Here is a 22,452-nt window from a genome sequence, read left to right as displayed (position 1 = left end):
AAAAAAAAAAAAAAAAAGTGACAAAGAAATGTTTGTGACCCATGCATTACCAACATATGAAAATGAATGTGTTTTGGTTATAATGTGCCTGAAATTAAAATCGTCATGATTTGGAAAGATAATAAAACTGCAAGGCAGTTGTAACTCTCCTATTTAATCTTTCTATGTATGTAGCATGTACTAGCCAAGATTAACTGAAAAATACGATTTCTGTAATGACTTCCGTTGTTAAGCAGTTTGCTGGTTAGTAAAAAGATTGATAACATTTTAAAGAATATTAAAAATAGAATAGGAATCCTCACTGCTTTGAAAACTGAATTACAGCTTTGATGTCTTCCAGCTGTGGTATTGTCCAGCCACTTCTATCAGACTACCATCAGTAGTGAAGCGTCTCTGTAGAGCACGTGCTCTCTCTTTCGTAGCTAGGCTTAATTTAGAAATAAATTGAAATTAAATCCATCAGGAAAATGCTTTCTCAGTAGCACAAAAAAGATTTGCCTGAGTGTCTCATGACTTGCTTTGTTGTCTCCTTATTTTACTTCTGATTTCTGGAAAGTCAAAGGTTGTTTTGCCACTCTGAGAACTTCAGTAGGCTTTCAGAGCTTTATTTACCGCTTCTTAAGGGCTTTTTGAGTGCTTAGCTACTGTATAACAGTTTGTATCTTCAGTATATGCCCATGTGATAGAACAGTGATAGTGTTGCTAAATGCATCATTTGTCATCTTAGAGCAGAGTAGTACAGTGTTTACTTGCAAAGGAACCCCAATCTCTGAAGAAATGTGCTTTTGGTGTCTGGAAAACACTAAAAAAAGTTAGGCATTGTCACTATTGCCATAGTTGTCGAGACCCTTGTAGATTAAATGTGTAAACCCAATACACTGATGCAGTGATGAGACTAAAAAACTGTTAATGTGCTAGCATCCTTTGCAGAATAACAATATCCTTTATTCGGCTGTCATTTGCAGTCAGTAGTCCAGGCAGCCTATCTGAGAGGCAGATGATACCTGCGTTGGTTTAGTGCAGCTAAGAGCTTTGGGTTTCGGCTGATCTATTAACTTGGCATTTAGATAAAGTGGAATAATATGAGTGAATTTTTTTGCTTGTTGAAGTAAGGTGCAGGCATACCTCTTCTTTACACTTCTCAGACAAACTTATACTGTGGTTTCTTAGCCTGATAGGGAGAATTGATGGCAGAAACAGAGGTAGGTGAGTATGTGCTGGATCGTGTGGTTAAGCAAAGACTCTAGAAATGGCTGGAACTGGTTGCTTCATGGGTGCCCATGCAGCAATCAGTATTTAGGTTCCCTGCCTCCTCTGCAATTCAGTTTTCTTTCATATTCTCCGTGCTGCATCTTTCTGGTGTCTCTGAGGTTCTGTAGTCCCTAGTCTTAACAGAGCAGCTTTGCATTATGAGGCAAGAAGAATTTTTGGAGCATTTTTAGTGTTAGGAGTTGCGCTTGTGAATGTTAGTATATTTTACATGATGTTTTGCTTTCAGCACAGCTTACCTAACATCAGGAGACCATACCTCCAGGCTGCTCTGACTGGAGAAAACCACTGACATATGTATGTAGATGGAGAGTTAGGTCTGGGGGGATTTTCTTTATATTAAAGATTGTTATGGTGTAGATAAATAATAGAAATTTAAAATAATACAGTTTTTCACAAATATTGCCCAACAAAGGGCTTTCTCTGTCCCGATGTTTTTCAGTGGTGGTTCTTGATAATTCAAGCCAAAACACAGAAGAGCGTAGTTAATGCTTTTGGTTCAGTGATGAAGAATATTTGGCCTGTGTAACATTTCCTGTTTCAAGAGCTGTTTAAGGTTGTTATCCTTCCTGCCTCAATGACTGTTGATGCTTTCCTTTCTTATGATCTTTACTGCTATCCCCCAGATTCTGCAACCCAGAGTTTTAAGTTTCACATCTGAATTCCTTAGCATCAGATTTATTGCTGAATTGCTTTAATTACTTGACAGCTCTGGAGGCTTTGCATTTTGACATACTAAGAATGTTCAGGGAGTTGACTGTCATTGTTCCTCTTTTTACTGCTTTCCACAACTCCTGTTTTGTTAGAAAAGTGAAAACAAAAACTTCCCCCCTCAAAAAAAACTTCAAAATTAAAGCCAGTGTAGTACACTAAAAAACAGAATGCCCAGGAGTAAGAATCTGATAAGAGCTCAGGATTAAAAAGTAGAATTGAAGATTAGTAATGACTTAATTAGAATACAGTATTTATTTCATATTTCAGAAAAAATGTCTCAAAAAAGTTCTGACTTCTTGTGTGTTTGCTTATTTCATGTATTCTGGGACTCTATATGCTGCAAGTTTAAAGCCTAAACATTTTCTTTTAAGTCCTCCCACTGAATCATCTGCTGAGTCAAGCTTGGTTGCTGAACTTCAAGAGAAGCTTCATGAAGAAAAAATGAAGTTCTTAGAGCAACTTGAAGAACAAGAGAAAAGAAAGAATGAAGAAATGCAGAACATCAGAACATCGCTCACTGCAGAACAGCAGGTAAAGCTGATTCTTTTTTATTACTTTTGCTCCCATGAAAATTATGTGTTCTTTTGCTGTTTCGAAGTTATGGAGTTGGGGGTTTTTTTTGCTGTGTAACACATGCACATTCTAAGTTTGCGCTATTTTCTGGAGCCAGCATATGATGTGTTAATGGACTCCAACAGTTAAGCATTAAAAAAAAAAAAAAAAACAAAACAAAAACCAACTAAACAAACAAATGAAAAAAAACCCAACCAATCAAAAAAAATGCCTCCTTAAATATCTGTGAACTGGACAATCCAGTTTCAATTTTTGTAATTCTGTGACTTGTTTTGCTTAAGTTAAGCTAGTGCTGTAAATTTTTATCCATTAATCTCTTGAACTCCGGAAAGATACTGGTTAAGTATAGTTTAAGTTAACAACACAAAATTTGTGGACAACACAAAATTAATTATTTGAAATACTACTTAACTTGGAATGCTACTTAATGGCTTTTAAACTTTATTAGCCTGGGCAGGTACCATTTGAAAAGCAAATGTTATATTTTTTGGTGGTTCAAAGCAAATGTTATATTTTACTTAATAAACTTAGAAACACTGTGTACTGCACACCTCGATACAAAATCATATTGCACTGGATTAATAATTATATCTGTATCCACACATTTTTTTCTTTCAAAACATCTTGAATCTCTCAGATTTTGTAGATGAGTCTTCAGTTCTTAAATTAAATCTCTGTTAGTAACAGCTGTTATCTACAGCTTTGTTGCATTTAAACAGTAAGAAAGGATTTCTTGATGCAGTTGTCATGGTTTAACCCAAGCCACCAACTAAGCACCACGCAGCTGCTTGCTCACTTCCCCTCCACCCCACTGGGATGGGGGAGAGAATGGGGGGGGGCGGGGAGTAAAAGTTGTGAATTGAGATAAAGTTTAATAGGATAGAAAAGGAAGGGAAAATAATAATAGAATACACAAAACAAATGATGCCCAGTACAATTGCTCACCACCCGCTGGCCAATACCTAGCCAATCCCCAAGCCACAGTGCCTCCAGGCCAACTCCCCCCATTTCACATACTGGGCATGACGTAATATGGTATGGAATACCCCTTTGGCTGGTTTGGGTCAGCTGTCCTTCCCAATATGAAAAGCTGAAAAGTCCTTGACTTATTATAAACACTGCTTAGCAACAACTAAAATATCGGTGTGTTACCACCATTATTCTCATCCTAAATCCAAAACACAACACTATACCAGCTACTAAGAAGAAAATTAACTTTATTCCACCTGAAACCAGAACAGCAGTGCATCTTTGTCTTAATAACCATTTTAATCCTTAAAGTAACTGTTTTTAATATAAAACGTGCAACTGTCATATATAAACTGGAATATAAAGCATTATGTTTAAAAAACCCAGGAACTTACAAATTACTATTTTTTAATGATGATTTCTTTATACTACATGTGTGTATTGGGCTTGGGGGAACCAGAGGGATAAAAAAAAAAATTGTTACAGAGAAACCTCAAAACAAAATGTACAAACATTTTATCTCTTCACCGAAGTAATATGTAAACAAGTTTAATTCCTTGTTTAACTATATTGTAGGAAACTGAAATGCGTGATATCTTTTGTACTTTTTTGTTCTAGTGATGTAGTTTGCATTACGTTTATACAGTACATTTCTTATTTCAGTAATACTTCTTTCTGTTTTCAGACCAACTTTAACACTGTTCTGGCAAGAGAGAAAATGAAAAAAGAAAACATAATTAATGATCTTAGTGACAAATTAAAAATGCTTACACAACAGCAAGAAAAAGATAAGGGTAAGCAAAGTTCTGAAGAAGAATTCATCTTTTCTAATAGGATAAATCCACTCACTACAGATTGGTTTTGATCCTTAGTGCTGCTGTTATTAAAAGAATTTTTATTCGCTTGTGTCATAGATTTGATTGAAACGCTTTCTGAAGATCGAGCTCGCTTACTTGAAGAGAAGAAAAAGCTTGAAGAAGAAGTTAATAAACTGAGAAGTAGTAATTTTTCTCCACCTACCTACTCAGCAGCAGCTTCAGAAGCTTGTGGAGCCTGCGCAGCTGATATTCCCACTGACACAGACAGATTGGTTTCTGACATTGCAGCTGAAGGGAGAATGGACTCCACAATGGAAACCAGTATGATGGCTGTGCAGTAAGTATGGGGCTTTGTAGTAGAAATATGCAAAGCATGCTTTCATTCTTTAAATGTGTGCTGTGGGATGTTGTTAAACATGCTCATTTGCACTTCACACTCCTCCTGCCTTTGTTCTTGCTAAAAATGTTCTTTTAAATGTACACATACAGTTGTGGCGTCACAATCATCAGAAGTGTGTGGTTTTGATCACTTAGAAGTATCTTAAAGGTGAAACTTGCCCCCAGAATTACGAGGTGAAAAAATAGACCTAAGTATATGAAGTGTAAGTCAAACAGGAGAACAACTGTAATGGTGAATGAGCTGGGTGGCTGCATGTTATTAGCATATCTTTTGAACAGTGGCTGGCTCTCATTTAAAAACAAACAAAAAAAACTTTATGATTGTTCATGTATGTGTCTGCTGTAAGACAGCATAATGATATTCCTTGATAAAGAGGAAGGGCTGATAGGTATGCTTGGTAGAAATGAGGCTGAATCCTCAGGATTCCAAACAAGTAATAAGACTCAGGCTGATTAAGTGGCCTTGATGGATTGATGTTTTGTATTATTGGAGAGAAGGACAGGTATTCAGCATCTCTTTGTTTGCATAACTTCCGAATCATCAGTAATGTCAGCTGTGGTGGTACTGCTGACTTACTAGAAGGCAATGATGAGACTGGGAAAAAACTTAGCAATTATTTAAACCCTTACTTGAGGAAAACAGCTAGGGCAAGCAACTTATGTACTTCAAACTAAACTTTTCACTTAAGATTGGTTCAATTTTGTTTGGATCTGGTTGATTATCTGGATTTACAACAGATTCAAATAACATTATGTTGATACATATATTTAACTGCTTATCACCCTTCTTGTATGGAGGTGTAATTAGGCAGCAGTTAGTTTGCAGGTAGGTGTCTGAAGCTGTGCTTGAAATACTGAGGTGATTATAGAGATCAGAGGGAATTTATGGAGGTTTTTTGCAGTCATCGACTTCACTATGTTCTCTTATTTTGGGTGCCCTACAATAGCAGTTCACTTTGTTATTGGCTTATAATGCCTTGTCTAGTAAATTAAGAGCCTACATGTAAAGCTAGTAGACTTTGGTGATCTGGTGATCTGGTCTTAGTGCATGACTATAAAGTCTTCAGAATTTAAATAATTCTGACTGGTACAAAGTTATCTTGTTGGTTGTTGTCAGAAATCGAGCCTAATGCAGGTGTATTTTTTGTTTTTTCAATACTGAGTTCCATGAAAATGAGCATCAAGTTCAGAGCTTTGATTCTTAATTTAAATGTACCTAAAGTAATTTTATAAAGGTTTTTGAATAGTAAAGACTGTCTTATGCTCCAAGAGAAGGGGTTGTGATGATGCATGCAAAAATCCTAATTTCCTTCAATTTTCTTAATTTTCTTAAATTTCTCTTGACAAATGTAGAATTTTAGGCTTAAAAATTCTGTACTAAAATGAGCATGTTCTATTATATGTACTTTCTGACTAGAGTAAGGCAAAACGAATAGCACATGCTGTATGTGCATTAAAATAGGACTCATTGCTAGAAGATACTCAGCTATTACTGTATTTAGTGCAGTATGAGAATCTATTCGGAATAGATTACTGGAAGAAAACTCAAGAAAAAAGGGTGAAGAAGTTTTGTCCAAGGCATTCCAATTGTGTTTTTTAACTCCATATAGAGACTGGGGAAAACTGGAAAAAATAAAATATCTACAGTATGAGTATATTTCTGCTATAGCAGCCTAAGAAAACTGAAATAGTCAACATTTAGTACTTTTTACTAATTTATGAGAACTGTTCTTCATGCTATACCACTTTCTACCTCCTTGTGGTAGAAGATTGCATTTCTTTAATTCTCTTATACTAGGAATACTCATTTTAGGATCCTTTCCTGCAATGTCTAAGGAAATTTGGATTTGAACTGGAAGGCACTTCTAAATATTAGCAGTCACGTGGAATTTTTTCTGTTATGCTTTTACAGCTGCAGTAGTTTTTTAATAGACTTTTAATACCTCAATTATGATTACATTGTCAGATTTCCTCTCTTCTCCTGATCCTTCCGTAGACTTTCTCATTTGTGAAGTTGATAAATATCACAGGCTGTGTCATGTTACCCTGAATAAACAGCAAACCTGCTTATTTCTAGTTACCTCAGTGCAATGAGATGTTTTGGGAAGACAGATCTCGTCATCTTATTTAAAATAAAACAAAGTTCTTATGCTCTTATTTCTCTCTTGTTTCTGAGGCTTCTCGAAATATGTCTGATTTTGTTTCAGAACTGTACAGTATAATGTTGTATTCATTTGCATGGGAAAAAGCTTAGAATCCCAGATGAATTTCATTATACCCCTAATATGATTAAAGGTTTCTTTTTGCTCATTAAGAACACTTACCTGAAGAAATTGGATGCATCTTTGAATCACCCACTTGATACAGCTTGCAAATTTTTACTGTTGTTGAAAGGAAAGCAGAATAACTGACTGTAAAGCTCCTGGTTGCTACCCCTTCACCTAAAATCTTTGTGGAAGATCATTAAGCAATTGCAACCTATGCATTTTCTCACTTTTGTGCCACTAGCTTTTTGAACAATCCCAGACTTCTGCTTATCTCTCACAGAAGTGATGAACCTGAGTGGGAAACACACAAGTGGAATGAGGTTTTGCCAGAGAAGCAAAAGCAGAGTTGTTAGATATACTTGCATTCACTTTAATCAGTGCCTATCACAATGTATGCTGCCTAACCGAGAATAATATGCCCAGTGCACTAAACTTTGTGGAAGCAAGGATGAAAACAGTTGTTGCTTACCAAACTAAACTTGCACTGATAATCAATAAAACAGTTAAATACTCTGTCTTTAGAAGGAGAACTATTTCTTACAGTAATTATTCTAGTTCTGAACTCTCAAGGCAGGTTTACAAAAAAACCTTGAAGATACGCATGGGAACAAAAAATTTTGGCTCAATGTACTAAAAGTCAGGTAATAAGTAGGCAGAAATTATTACAGGTTTCTGTTGACTTCTTCCTGTTACATGAAGGCTAAGCAGCCTTTTAACTGAAATGAAGGAATGAGTAGCATGGCTCAGTTATAATCTGTTAGTTCTACTTGGCATTTTCCTTGGATTTATAGCATGTTTTGTCAGACTGGATGAATGGACTATATGTCCAAAAACTTGTCTGTTTTCTTTCTCCAACCAAATCAGTTTGGACTACAAAATACATTGTTTCTTCCCTATTAACCTGTCTTCAAAACTGTATTTTAATTGTATCAGGTATTACTCTCTGTGTCCTTAGGAAATTCCTTATTAGGGTGTTAGCATTATTTTATCATGCCCCAGTGCTCAGTTTATCTCTCAGATGAACAGAGACGGTTAGCAAGTTCACGTTCTACCAGAGAGTCCCAGGGCACAGAGCCTTTAAACTACAAAGATTAGGAAAATACAACATTGTAGAGCTGAACTGCAATATCGAGGGTTAACTGCCAAAGCATTTGGAGCTGTATCTTTCATCCTGAGGTTTTGAACATAATGCAAAATATGCAGAAATGGCCCCATGTAACTATAAACTAATCAGTGACTGAAAATTCACTAGCTTGTTGCAACAAAGCAGCTGCTTGGGTTTAAAGAAAAAAAGAAGAAGGAAAAAAAATCCCCCCAAATCTTCCAGAAATGTCAATGCTGATTCTTAAGGTATCTTTCTGTGCTGTTCCCTCTGTGCTAGCAAATATATGGCACTCTTCACTGAGTGACAATGGAGGGGTGGGAAAAATAATTTTTGTTGAAAAGAAATTTCATTTTTAACCTGTCCATTTTCTTCTTGCTCTTTTAGTGAAAATGTCCATATGTCTGAAGAAAAACAGAGGATAATGTTGTTAGAAAGAGTGAGTAGATTGTTTGTGCGGTTAAGCATTACAATTAAGTACTTATAAATATGTATGTGTGCAGTTGTGCTGTGGTCAATTATATACTCTGATGCAATATAGTATCTGCAAGGCTTATAAATACTATTCCAGGGAATGGTTTTTCATTGTACTTGTTTCGGATCAGTATAATTTGTTGAAGCAATTCAAAGTAAGTATTAATACATTATATTTGGCTTAGCTTAAAGTTTGTTTATTCTGTTTATGTAGGCTTTAGTATGAATGAGTCAGGTGTAATATTTCTTCTTAGGAGTGACACGTCATTGATCTAGGGAATTTCAGTAGCAAAAAAAAGTTTTGATTACTTTTTCAAATTAAGGCATCCAAAGCAGCTGGACAGGAATTAAGATTGATTTACCTGTTTCTCTTGGAAATGGATAATTTCTCCTCATAGGCTGCTATTACTTAAATCCATTTCATTCTACCTGGGGTGCATTATAATCTTGACAGTATTGCTTCTGTAAAAAGTGAAATCACACTTGTTATGAATGTGCTTAAAGTTACAGTTTTCTGAAGCAATTGTCATGGTCCTACAGGCTAGAATTGTAAGTTTCTACGTCGCCACAGCTGCTTCTTCCAAATACATACCTTAAATTTTCACTTCTGTTACAACTTTTATTTTGAGCATAGCTTTCAATGTACACTGAATAATTGAACATTTTTGATGAAATAGTTACTTTTGCTGAAAGGCTAGATTAACCCTTAGTATACTGGAATCTTTCAGATTCTAGTAATTTTTAACTATCTAGTTATATCTAACTCCATTCCAGTTGCCTTTTTCTTACCTTGAAAAGTTGTCTTTAAAAAAAAAATAGTGTCTTTAGCTTTCAGCTTTCTATAATCAGTTAGACTAAACTCTGTGATCAGTTAGAGAACATAAATGTTTTTCGTTAATGAATTGTGGCACTGTATGATGCAAGTGGCTGGATGTTTCTGACTAGAAGCACTTAACATGCTTTATTCTGTCATCTGCTTACAAAGGATTTGTCATGGGTAGAAGCTATAAAATAGTAATATATTACACTTCTTTTGCTGTTCTATCAGTGAAATGTTTTTCTAAACCATGACACTAACTTGAGAAGGATGAGTATGGAGATAAGCATAGTATAGCAGTGGGGTTTGTAGCACTGTGTTAATTGCTAGACATCAAATTTTTTTACATGTCTTTGTTCAAAAGCTGTTTTGATATTGTTTTAAAATGAAAGCTGTAGTAAATATGTATATTGTACAAGTAGTCTGTCTCTGGTCATATCAAAACTTTTAAAAAATGTATAATCAGATAAGATTTTCTTTCAGACTTTGCAGTTGAAAGAAGAGGAAAATAAGAGATTAAATCAAAGATTGGTAAGTATTTGTGCAGTGCATGTTTTAAGTCTCATTAAAAAATAAGAAAAGTTTACAAATATTAAGTTTGTTAAAATCTAAAAATGTGTTTTTATTAAATTCAAAATGTTTTAAGCATTAAGGCAAGTGGCAAACAGGTAACCTGATAACCTTTCAGGGGTATCTCAACTTAGCAGTGTTCTCATGGAAAAGATTCACAGGAGTGGAGAGAAAGAGACATACTCCCAAAGAACACAGACCATCCAGGCTTGGGGTACGGGGAGTTAAATTTCAGTGGTGCCATGGCTCAGTTTTTCAACAACAGTAGATTGAAGGCCAGTTTACAAGAATGTAAATATGCTTGTACAATAAGCATAATTAGGAGTGTTAACAATAACTTGGAGATTAGAAACTGCACCTGTCATTTTTGTAAGGCATCAAACTTTTTAATTCTGCCTAGCAACTGGAAATACAAACAGTCATCGTCTTAAACTGAAACACTCAAATAATAGTCAATGCCTATGAAAGGAAAAAGAATATAGTGACAGAGTTCCCTCGATTCCTGTGCTATGACTCCTTCTCCTCTTATTTATCCACAGTTTATCCTTGCTGCCAGGTCTCAACCTTAAGTCTTAAAAAAATTACTGTGTGTATAGAAAACAGACAAATCCTTTGGTAGTTTATTCGTTGGACCAGCCATGGAGATCTCACTTTTAAGTGACAGGTGATATCCAGGAGTTTGGTAGGAACTGATATCTGTGTAGTTGCAAGTTACATTTCAGAGCAAAAGTGTTTGATAAGTTTCTCCAGTAGGACTTGCCATTTTTCTGTCTGGTATAAGATTGAAATTTACTATATAATTTATTCCTGCTACATATTCAGGTGCGAAATTGCAATTTTTTTCCAAACACTTTCCATTCCATATTAAAACCTGTACATAATAACCCTGCTAGTGCGGGGCATAAGAAAGGACTGCAAGACACCTAAAAGCATATTTTAGAAAAGGATTTTTTTATTTAGAATGTCAATGAAGTGCACAAAAGTTATTTCAGTGTAGTTTTTACAATACAACTCAAACCATACTGGACAGTCTCCTAAACCTCTCTGTAGATTTCCTGAATTAAATTCTTGATCTCTTGCCATCTCAGAGTAAAATGAAATTGAAGAAAACATGGTGTTGTACAAGACAAATATAAAATTATTTTTGTTGCTATGATTAATACCAAGCCATGTAGGAGAAATTGGCAGCTCATTGGTGTCTAAAGCAATTGAAAATTGGTTTCTAAATGGGCATAAGAACATAATATCTTTTCAATTCCTTACTTATAAATTAATTATATCATAGATGAAATAAATTATTTTATTTTTTTCTCTTCATCCTTCTTTCTCCTCCCCCTCCTTCCCAATACACTTCTAAAGCTGAAATACACATCAGCACTTAAATATCAATATTTATTTCTATAGAGCTACTTCAAATAAGCAACCCAGAAGGGGTGCTGCACAATAAAAGAAAATCTTTTCAGATCCCTGACCTTTGCAGCAAAACTTGTGGGTTACCTCTGCAAGCAATAAAAAAATTAAAAGGAGCTCGTTTTAATACCAGGAGTGTTATTACAGGATTTTTGTTACTTTATATGAATTATTGACAAAGGGAACCTTTTTTCTGTGTAAAGGCTATTAGAACTCTACTCCATAAAAATTTCTTTACTGAGTTTTAATGGAAATATTTTTAACATTCTAATTTGTTGTGTTTTTCTTAAAACTTAGAAATTAATGAAAAATACAGAAATCAAGCTAGTTTGCATTTTAATTTAACATTCCACTTTTAAAAAACAGTGAGAAAATTTTTGGTTCTAACGTGAAGAGAACTCTTGAACACTTTTGGGAGCAATGTAAGCAAATTATACACATTTGACAACTTTCATGTTAGCTGCAACTTTTTCAAGAAAGAGAAGTACAATGTGAATAAGTCAAAGAAACGTAGTCTCCAACAACAACAACAAAAATTGATATGAAGTTGGGCCCCATAAAGAAAACTGCTGAAAATGTCATCAGAAGTTGAGAGGTTTTTGTGTTGTACTGCATTCAGTTGGGGCTCATTCTTTGAAGAAATTAAGAAAACAAGCTGGGCATAGGCTTCAAGCTCATATTAAGACAGGCTGATACTGTTTCCGGAGAAGTGGGGAGGAAGACTGACAATAGGAAATATGCTGTAGGTAACAATGTTTGAGTTACAGATGAAAAATCATGTGCTAAACTTCAAGTATGAGTAATCTAGGTTTGAATAGCATGTATAAACGGTGCAGGAAGTAGGAACCTATAGAAGAACTGCAGGACCTCTTGTTAGAGTTTCTACAGGGCAATTACAAATTGTCTCTTCTTTAAGGAAGTTACCAAAGGGTGATGAAATGGATACATTGACATCAGATCAGCTCCAATGTCTACTTGCATTTATGTAGGCTATATAATCCCTTTGTAGATACAAAGTAGCGTTGACCATTTTCATTTATCACAGTTACTGTAGAAAGTGTATGTACACTTATATTCATTTTTACATCTAGTTTATTCTCTTGAAGTTGGTTCATGTGCCAGTATGAATTAAACAGATTTAAAGGCAAATATCGTGCATATAGAGATGAGAATTATGTCCAAAGCCTTACATAATTGAGACTTTGTTTGGTCTTAGTAAATTTGACTGCAGTTTTATGTGAGGGAGTGCTGCTCTATCAATTACAGTAAACTTTAGATTGAGTGACAGTCCTTAGTAAAACTGAGAGACTATATCGAGTTCAACATCCAGAGTTTAACTGCAATAGACATGTTTGCCCTCCAGTATTTTACCATCAGCCTTTTGTAGAATGCCAGTGGCTTCTGTGTTAGAGTGCGCAGCTATATTATAGGTCTTGTGTATGTTCGGAACAAATCTTCACTGGCACTGATCTGGAAAGCACTTCTCAGTTTTAAATAATGAGGGAGAAGTCAGTTACACAAGACATTTAATACTCAAAGGTAGCTATTTAAAAAACAGACAAACAAAAAAAACCCTGCAAACCACCGAAACTACAGCCAACCAACCAACCAAACCTGCTACAGAACAGGATAACAGACTTGTGTGTTTTCTTGAGTGAATATAAGACCTGCAAAAATAGACACTGTTTGAAATCAGTAATAAATTATTTATCTTAACCATATTGTTACCTGCAATGTACATGTCATCATAGCTTGCCAATGCTTTATAGCTTTTCTCTTTTTTTAATAGATGTCCCAGAGCATGTCATCAGTATCCTCAAGACATTCTGAAAAAATAGCAATTAGAGAGTAAGTACATGTTAATTTTCATATAAACAGATGGATATGCCTTCAATAATAAGTATGTAGTTAAAGAATGTCACAATTCTTCTGTTCTTGATCTGTGGTGAAAAGATATGTAGGTCAACTCTATACATTTAGCTGTCAGTTATTGAACCGTTGGTTGGGCATGAATCAAATTTTATAAACCCTTTATTTTAAACAAAAAAAAGGCCTTTATGAATTCTGTGTAGTGGTGGCTTTCTTGAATTCTCTACCTTTCTTACATGGTTCATAAGGGTAATACCTCATGGGACTTCTAGAATCCTTCCTTTCTTTTAGATTACTTTTTGTTTATCTGTGACCTTCTTGAAATCATGCTGAGAAAAATCAGAAGGAATCTTGTTTATCCTGAATATGCGTAGTGCTCCATTATATTTGAAGAGAAGTTTTACCTTCCTGAAGTCTTCAAAATTTTTGGCTTACCTTGACAGTCTGAAATGAAATTAACTCAAATATTTTGTTAGGTATTATCAATCTGTTAGCAGCTGCATGTAGAATTGTTGCTGGAAAAAGAAATAGTAATTCTTGCAGAACATGAAAGCTATAGACAACTGTTCTTCAGTAATTTATCAGTCTGACAATAATTGAGTAATATAAAAAAACGTTTTTGGAAAGAAATCCAGCACAGATTATTCCTTTAATGTTTTCTGAATTACACCAAATTGCATTTTTATTGTAACAAGGTCGGTATGTGCAGAATCAGGTTTTCCTGTGAGCACCTGAATATTCTGGCAATTCTGTTGGTAGTCTTTGGTGAGGAAAACGTTGTGAAAGAAGAATTCATCTGTCCAACAGAGATGTCTTTATTTAAGTCAGCATAGTCTGTCATTATAATAAATCCAGGCAGAAAAGCTTGGAGTATTGTTTATTTAATCTGAAAGTGAACTTTAAAGAAGATAAGCTAAATTTCTCTCTAGATTTACTTATTTATCTATGACTATGTATCTGCAGTCTCCTTTTATGGAAAAGAGTTTTCTGCTTTCTTTGCCACTTGCTCCCCCATACCCAGAGTAGTAGTAATATTCATTCTTACAGCCCTCTCATGGTCTAATGCTTAATTTGTAGCTATTTTAGACTTCATTTCATTAATGGGTAAATAATTTACTTTCAACACATTTGCACTGCGAAACAGAAGTTGGAGACAGAAAAAGCTCTCTGAATTCTGTTGCTGAAACTTGGCATGAGAACTTGGTGGCTTCTTGTGTTTTATCCTGGTGTCAGGAAGAAACAGATTTTTGCAACTTCTTATGTAAAGTCACCATGGTGTTTCTTTTGTTTTTAACCCTTTGATCAAGGATGAACACTTCATCCCTTCTTTGTCCTGTGTGCTTAAAATTTTAAGATTGAATAGCTACATAAATGTTTTGCTGTATTTTTCTGTGTTCTAATTGACTTCAGTTTAAGACATCAAGAGTGTGTGTTAATGTTGGTACAGTGATCATTACCATAAGTATTGGTGAATAAAAATAATACAGAATTGAAACATTAGTATTTTGTTAGATACTTCTGTTTATTTTTTTCAAAAGGACAGTTTTGCTTTAAATAATAACTTGAGCTGATCAGTGTAGAACATTGCAAAAACACTTTTTGAAAGGTAGAGTGTTTTGTTGACTTCAGAAAATATAAAATGTATATGAGTTGGCATAACAAGTAGAAATATCTATGCTGCTGTTCAACTAAGTCTCAGTCTGTGCAATACTTGGGGAAAAAATTGTACTGTAATTAATGTAGTTTTAAGCTTCTATGCTTTTTTTAGTTAAGTTCCTTGATTATTTTTTTTCCAGTTTTCAGGTTGGCGATTTGGTTCTCATTATCTTGGATGAAAGGCATGACAACTATGTATTATTTACTGTTAGTCCAACCTTGTATTTCTTGCACTCAGAATCTCTTGCTGCCCTGGATCTCAAACCAGGTGAGTGTGGTAAGTGTCAGATTACTTTCAATTATTATCTCCTCTTACAAATAACACTCCTTAGTAAGTGATTTTATAAATATATGTGATAAATATGAGAAGAATGTGATACAGATAGCTGTCAGCTATTTTTGTAGATTTTGCTATTTGTTTTGATGCTAAACATCTTTCAAGGCAAAACATTTTAAATAAAAAATTCATATAGATGTTAATATCTTGGAAAAATAGGGAAAAATATGTGCATCTTCAAAGTAAGCTGTAAAAAAAAAAAAAGGGGGCAGAGAGAAAATGCCAGTTTTGTACACACACAGAGTAGATTAACATGTCCATGGGGAAACCATTCCCATCAGGCTGCTTAGCTATTCAGTAGCATGAATAATAATGCATAATTGTGTAGGTCTCAGGCCTATTTTGTATGTGGATTTATGTTTTCAATGTCTTTGGCAAGGAAAGTAAATACAAAACTCACGGTAACATTTCTGTCAAAACTGCATGCTCTGTTCTTATTTTTTCATAACTGATTCTATGATGTTTTTGAAGATTATCTTTGGATAAAATTTGTTCTCTGTAGCTCATCTTCTGCAAAGTGACTGAAATTTATGAACCCAAATATATGTCTGAAATAACAGAATGTAGACCACAGTATATGGGATTTGCAAGCAATGTTTTTTTCTGGCAAAGTTTTTCCACCCAATTTAAATGATGTTTAGCAGGGCTCATAAGTTTTCAGAGAACAGTTTCTGTACGTTTTGCTTATGTTCAGGTTGATGGCACATTTGCTTTTTTCCTCCCTTAATCATCAGGTTATTTGTTGGCTGGTTTTTGGCAGCTATGTAAACTTAGTTAAATTGAAGTGTTAATTCTTTTTTTAAATGAGGAAAAATAACAATGCTTTGCACTAAACTATGTGCTACATGAAATAGATTCATGTAAACGTCTTTAGACTATCACATGTAGTATGTTCTGCAAACCCAGCCACACTCCCAACTTTGCTGAAATGTCTAAGAACATGCTTTAAAAGGAAATTTTGTATTAATTCTAATTTATCAGTAAGAGTTCCTATATGTTATTGCATGTCAGAAGCTGTCAACTTGCTTTCAATGAGCAGACTCATTGTAGATTTCAGTTATGATGAAAGATGATAGCTCTTAAAAAAAATCGTGTAGTCTCCAGAAGACCACCAAGCTCTAACTGAATTCTGAGACTGCTGAAGGATCTGTGCCATGTGTGTTCTGCGAAACATGTGGGAAGAACTCTTATGTTTCTTACAGATGTAATATATTCTGAACTGTGGCATTACTAGTGCATATATAAATATGTGAAATGTGATTGATTTTCTTACTGTTGGTTTACATATATAAGGTAAAAGCCATGTTAGTTTGTACATTGCTGAGTACACAGTTCACTGACCTGTCTGTTTTCAAATGGACTTAGCTTGCTCCATTCCTTACCACTTGCTAACCAGAGTTAGTCTCAAATTTGAGAAAACTGCACATAAAACTAACATGAAGACTTAGCATTTGCTTTAGGAACACATTTGTTCCTAGCTTAGTACTTCAGGAAACCATATCTTGATTCTATTTCTGCATCAGGGAAGTGAGGAGAATAAAACCCAGAACACTAGTATTATTTGTATAGATTAAAATTGGCATGGAGCTAGGTACTGCAAATTATTGTTTTAAGGGCTGCCAGAATGTTGCATCTAAACCTGTCCTTTTGTACCAACATGTACATATCAAGTTAATAATTCCGTATAGATCTACCTACAGTATTAAGTGTCAGAGATCTAGGCTATTGTAGGTTGTCTCTGCCTACATTGAGAGCGCTTAGAATGCTATGACAACACTGAAATTGGTTGAGGACTGCATGGTTTCTGTGTTGTCCCTTATCTTCGGGATATGGAAGTTTTCATCTGCAAATCTAAGGAAAAAAAACTTGCATCTTTCTCACTATCTTTGTTAGATCAATGAAGTCTGTCAGCCAAGCAAATTCAAAAAAACTTAAGTTTTTTTGTAATTTAAATATTAGTTGTAGAGCATTCAGGCCAGACATGAATGCTTTGTACTGATTTGTACGAGTGTGGAGTAGAATGGAATCTGCTCCATTATCAATAGCCAGATTAATCTTGAAGGGTAAGATTAAAATTTCAAACTCTGGCTCTTGTGTGACTCATGTTCTAGTCACTAGATACAGTATCTCATAAATAGTCATGCTTAGAAAAGCATTGATTTTAGTATTATGCAGAGCATATGTGAGCTGTTCCTTCTGTCTGTTTTGATGTTTTCTTCATGCCATGATTAGTGATAGAAAAGAGCAAAGCAAGTAAAACGGATAGAATTTCTTGGAATTCAAGACAAATATGCATTTCCTTACTGTTACAGAAATGGATAGAAGCTGAAAGTTTGTTTATGTCCACTGTTGCTTTCTTGACCTGTCAGTTTATTATTAAGGTCTTTCACTTTTCTCCTTTCTGAACAGTATTGGGTACTCAGAAGACTGCAACCAAAACTAGCAGACTTGTAGGGCTTTAAAATTATTATTTGTGAGGAATTAATTTCCATCACTAATACAGAAAAATAATCAAATGTTTCAGTAAGGGCAATAATAATAGCTGAGTACAGAAGAGTTTCTATGCTTTGAAATACTTCAAGAAATTCTCGCCTTAAATCAGACCAAAAAGGTCAAGCTTGGTTAATGAGAATAATTTTGAATCATTAAATGAATTTCAGTTTTGATTTGCTTTTGTCTCCTCTAATGTTAACTTTTAAAACAAAATTTAAACTGAAAAATAAAATTTTTTGTTTGAAAATGCCAGTGACCTGTCTCGATGTCTGAAGCTATTTAAATTTTGTTAATTTATTAAAAAAGGGGGTTTTTGAAGACTTTCTGCTTTCAATGAAATCATTTTAGCAAATAATCTTTAACCATATTGAATGTAATACCCTGTAGCTGATTATCTAAAATAATAAATATACTGTCTCTTTAGCTTCAGGTGCATCTAGGAGACCTTGGGTGCTAGGAAAAGTGATGGAAAAGGAATATTGCCAGGCAAAAAAGGTAAGGGAATAGTAATGGAAAATCATCTGATAAAATTAACAGACAAGTCAGTTTTAATGTTTGTAACAATTGTGAAGAGTTATCTTTGCATAATAAGTGAGATGAAAATTGCCCTAGGTTCTGCCATTCCTGCTCTGTTTTTCAGTCAGTGAATAGCAAGAGAAGGAGAACTAGAAAAAAGAGTAAGTGAGCAGTGGCATGGGTAGATGTGTCCATATTGCCCAGAACTGTGCCAGATTCCAAAGGGTCTCATAAATGCTGAGGGGTGGGAATCAGTTTCTGCTTAAAAATATAAAAATCAGAGGAATAATCCCACATTTCTAATATAATCTGATTTTTTTTTTTGTAGGCACAAAACAGATTTAAAGTTCCATTGGGTACAAAATTCTACAGAGTGAAAGCAGTACCATGGAACAAGAAAGTATAACACAACAAAATTTTAGTTTGTTCTGTCTTCATTCTTTTTTGACTTGTCCTTCAGTGCTCGTTCATCGCTCCAAATACCAGGCCATCTTTTTATACTGAGGTTATGTGACAAGATACGTCATTGATGTACTGCTTTTACTTTTTAACAGGTCACATTTTAGAAACAAGAATTTCATCAAAAACTCTGGCCCTAACTGTTCCAATTTTTTTACCCAGATAACTTTAGGAGTGTGGACCAAATGAGTTCATTTTCTCAAAGGGCAACCACATGAAACATGGCTTGTAAGCCATGTTAATTGCCTGCTAAATATACATTAGCTTGTATTTAGATGTTAAATGTTAGTTACCATTATTACCAGCATACGTCCTTTTGTGAAATCATTATCAAAGTACTTGCACTCTTTAACAGGTTCTTTATATGTGTAAAATTCATCAGCTATTTAAAGAGGAGTGTTCATTGCATGCAGATAATCATATAATTTTTCTTCAACATGAGTTTGCCTCAGCAGATGAATAAAAATAACTACTGCAACTTGTTTCATTACATGAAAATGCTCTTTAATGTTAAAAAAAAAAAAACAACTTGTAATTTGATAGGCTGATTTTGAAAATCAGCCACAGTTAGATCTGCAATCTTCAAAAGCACTTTGGATGGATTGATCACAGATTCTGAAGGGAAGTCACCTGTGCCGTTTGTTCAAAGTGAAGCACTTGTTCTTCCCAACAAAACAGAAATCTTGTATTAATCTATTTAGAAAAATCATATTGATGAAATTGTATTTCATGGTTGAGTTTCAGGAAAAAACTCATTGTACATTAACCATACAAGAGTCATTTAAGTAACAAATTATTGTAATTGTAAAAGACATGTAGAATTTTAAAACAATAAAGATTTGAAACTGTATGTGTTTGAAGTATTTGTGTGCCTTTTAAATACTATCTATAATATTTATTTCATGTTAATCTGTTGCAGCTTGTCTCTGATTCCTCCAGCAGTTTCATTACATAGAAATACCTAAATTTTCTACAAGTGGCATTAATATTCAGCAACGTTCAGGAATTACAAGAATTACCTTGTAATGATAAAGAATTTAAGTAGACAGAAATTAATTTTGTCAGCATCTTAAATGGATAAATTACATTTTTCAAAATAGTTATACTGGCTACATTTTAAAAATGTAGTCTGATTTATTTTTTTAATAACAGTATAAAAAGATGTAATATAAATGTGTAGCCAATAGAAAGTGAAATTCTGGATTCAACTATGGGCTTATGTCTAGGATTTAATTCATGGAGTTACTCAACTGTGATCTATCTTCAGAAGGTGTGGAGTGGAGGAGGAGAAGAGATAAAGAAATGATCACATGGAAGTGTCAGTGCTTCTGCCCATATGTTGCAAATAATATTCCTTCAGACTAACCAGTCCACTTGAATACCCAGAAACTTCTGTATATGTGTTGTTTAAAATTTTGTTCCGTGACAATTCTAAGTTCATATTTTTATGAAATGCATGGGCTTGTAATTGTATCACACCTTTGATTAAATAAATCTAAGACAGCTGATCTCTGGAAAACGGAATGTCATTTCGTCAAGTTGCATTCTTACCTGATGGTTAAATTTGCTAGTTGATGTACTGACTTTTTAAAATTACTTATCAAAAAATGTGCCTTGTTCTTCAAGAACAATATTACCACAGTTGAGTACTGCCCAGTGTTAAATATGTACATAACATAGATCTATACAACAGGTTTAAAGCAAAAAAAATCATGATGCAGTATTTTTTTTATCACTGAATTTTTGACCTTCAACTAAATGGGAATTCAGTTCTGTCTGCAATTTGGTGCAGTCTTGTTCCTTTAGTCAGCTGAGTCAGTTGTTTAAGAAGGTGCACATGTAGCACGATTCCTTCTTTCTAATCTGCTGAGCGTTTAGAAGCCTTGATATCTTATACCGCACTGACAAAACTTTCCCAGCCTCGGGTAATCTTCCTGCTGCTGTGAATATTTTTTGTCCTTCAGGGACTAATTGTCTCCCAGAAGCCACCAGGCTTTGCTAAGAGGCACAGAGTCTTTCCATTTCTGGGAGGACAGTTATTCCTTGAGTAGCAGCAATGGATCTGTGTAGCAATATGCAATCCAGCACTACAAGGTAAGACTCCCCCTCTTCTGTTATTGGAGAGTCTACTTCAAAGATAAGTGAAAGGTCCCCCAGAATTTTCTCCATGGAGGAAAGGATGTGTGTGTCCAGTTCTTCCAGGGTGGATAAAACTGCAGATTTGATGATGACCCTACAGGACTGTGTACCTACCAGCAGCACTGCTTTTTTTTTTCTGATACTCTAATCTCATTAAGCACTGAGACCTGTGTGTCTTGCTCCTCTGTGTGGATGACATGCCATGAAGTTTGTTGCAAGCTCTGGAATGGTGTCGCGAGCGCAGAAGTGAGGTGAGTACAGAACTCAGTGCTGAAAAAAAGAGAGTCAGAAATTCTTTCATCTTTGTAAAAAACCTGATCTTTCTAGTCTCAGTTTATTGTTGCTCAGATTAAAAAATATATATATTTAAGCTTATATGTGGACGGTAGCAGCGATGATTTATAATGCTATGAAAGTTGGCTTGATTTCTAGCTTAAGATAGAACAAAGGCGTGACTGACGTTTATATAACTTAAAAACACATGAGCAATATATGAAAGTGAACTTGTGAAGCACCTAAATAAATTGATTAAAATAAAGTACTGTAATGCAAACTGAGTGAAGGAAAAGTCCTTCCCTGCTGATATCTGCCACTTAAAAGAATACCAGGATGTATCTGTTATTGTTACATGACTTCATATTTTTTAAATGTAAATAACCAGCAATGACTTTGGTTTTTAGGAATATTTGTCATGTGTTTCATTTTATAATCTGTATGTATATTCAAAATGGAAATTATGTCAAACAAACTCCTAACATACTCAGTGATGATTCTGAACAGTCACTGAAAAAAATGTAGTTTACATACTTTTTGTATGTCACAGCTTTACTAGTTCTTGAAACTATCCTTGTTATGCACCACCTATGTGTTTCATCTTGCTTCATAATAAAACTTTATATATAGCTATATAGTTTGGATGAGGAATATATTCAGAGGGGATGGGGGGAAGTTGGAGGATAAATTTGATGATCTGAGATTTCTCTAATTCTTTTGTGCAGCTGCATGTTGGAAACTTACTGATTGCTAGGAAAGCCTCTTGGGCTACTGCTAATATCTGTTTATTCTGTAAGTCTGACTTTAGATAAATGCAGCTATATTTTTGAAGTGCAAAAAGGAACATGAATGGTAGAGAAAGCTGATTGAAAGCAAATGTTATCCTGCAGACTTAACACAAAAAGGATGTGATAATTTAAAAGGGATTTTTTTTTTCCAGTGTTCTTGGAAGGCTATATCCATGTGAATACTCTGAGAAGCACATGGCATTTTGCACTGCTCTGCAGTAGGTCTCAAGTCAGGAGCTTGTGCTGTTTAGAATTCAGCTGTGGTTCATTTGAATCTTAAGATGGTCTATGAGTAGGACCAGTTTACACTTAAGTATACACTTTTCTCTAAATACAGTTGTCATTACTTATGGTGCATAGCAGGACTGGAAAGTCTGTCCTCTGCTCTGCAAATTATTCTGTACCTTTTTGCAGTGCAAGTTTTCTCCACAACCTAGTATTGCATCCTTTCTTGTTTTGTGGGGTTTCATCTAGAAGCCAGATTGGCTGTAAACACTTATAGCAAAAATTGAATAGTACTTTGTAGTGCTTATTCCTATA

General features: G+C 34.6%; 1 protein-coding gene across 5 annotated transcripts in view; it reads left to right on the top strand.

Moving 5' to 3' along the window:
* Positions 1–20,132, top strand: part of RB1CC1 (RB1-inducible coiled-coil 1) — an 82,759-nt gene extending 62,627 nt beyond the window's left edge. For 2 of the 5 annotated variants that reach the window (XM_010574398.1, XM_010574397.1), the window contains 4 exons: positions 2,355–2,514; positions 4,211–4,319; positions 4,440–4,680; positions 8,499–9,329. In XM_010574398.1, the coding sequence (XP_010572700.1) occupies positions 2,355–2,514; positions 4,211–4,319; positions 4,440–4,680; positions 8,499–8,598 (610 nt within the window). In that variant the 3' untranslated portion in view covers positions 8,599–9,329. Of the gene's footprint in view, positions 1–2,354; positions 2,515–4,210; positions 4,320–4,439; positions 4,681–8,498; positions 9,331–9,885; positions 9,934–13,171; positions 13,231–15,047; positions 15,185–18,161; positions 18,233–18,581 lie in introns of those variants that run through there. The other 3 variants (XM_010574400.1, XM_010574399.1, XM_010574396.1) reach the window with 3 other exon arrangements.
* Positions 20,133–22,452: the final 2,320 nt, after the last annotated feature.

Source organism: Haliaeetus leucocephalus, unplaced genomic scaffold (assembly GCF_000737465.1).
Source record: "Haliaeetus leucocephalus isolate CR32 unplaced genomic scaffold, Haliaeetus_leucocephalus-4.0 Scaffold428, whole genome shotgun sequence".
NCBI lineage: Eukaryota > Metazoa > Chordata > Aves > Accipitriformes > Accipitridae > Haliaeetus > Haliaeetus leucocephalus.
The sequence above is the reverse complement of the archived record's forward strand: the minus strand, read 5'-3'. Positions and strand labels throughout refer to the sequence as shown.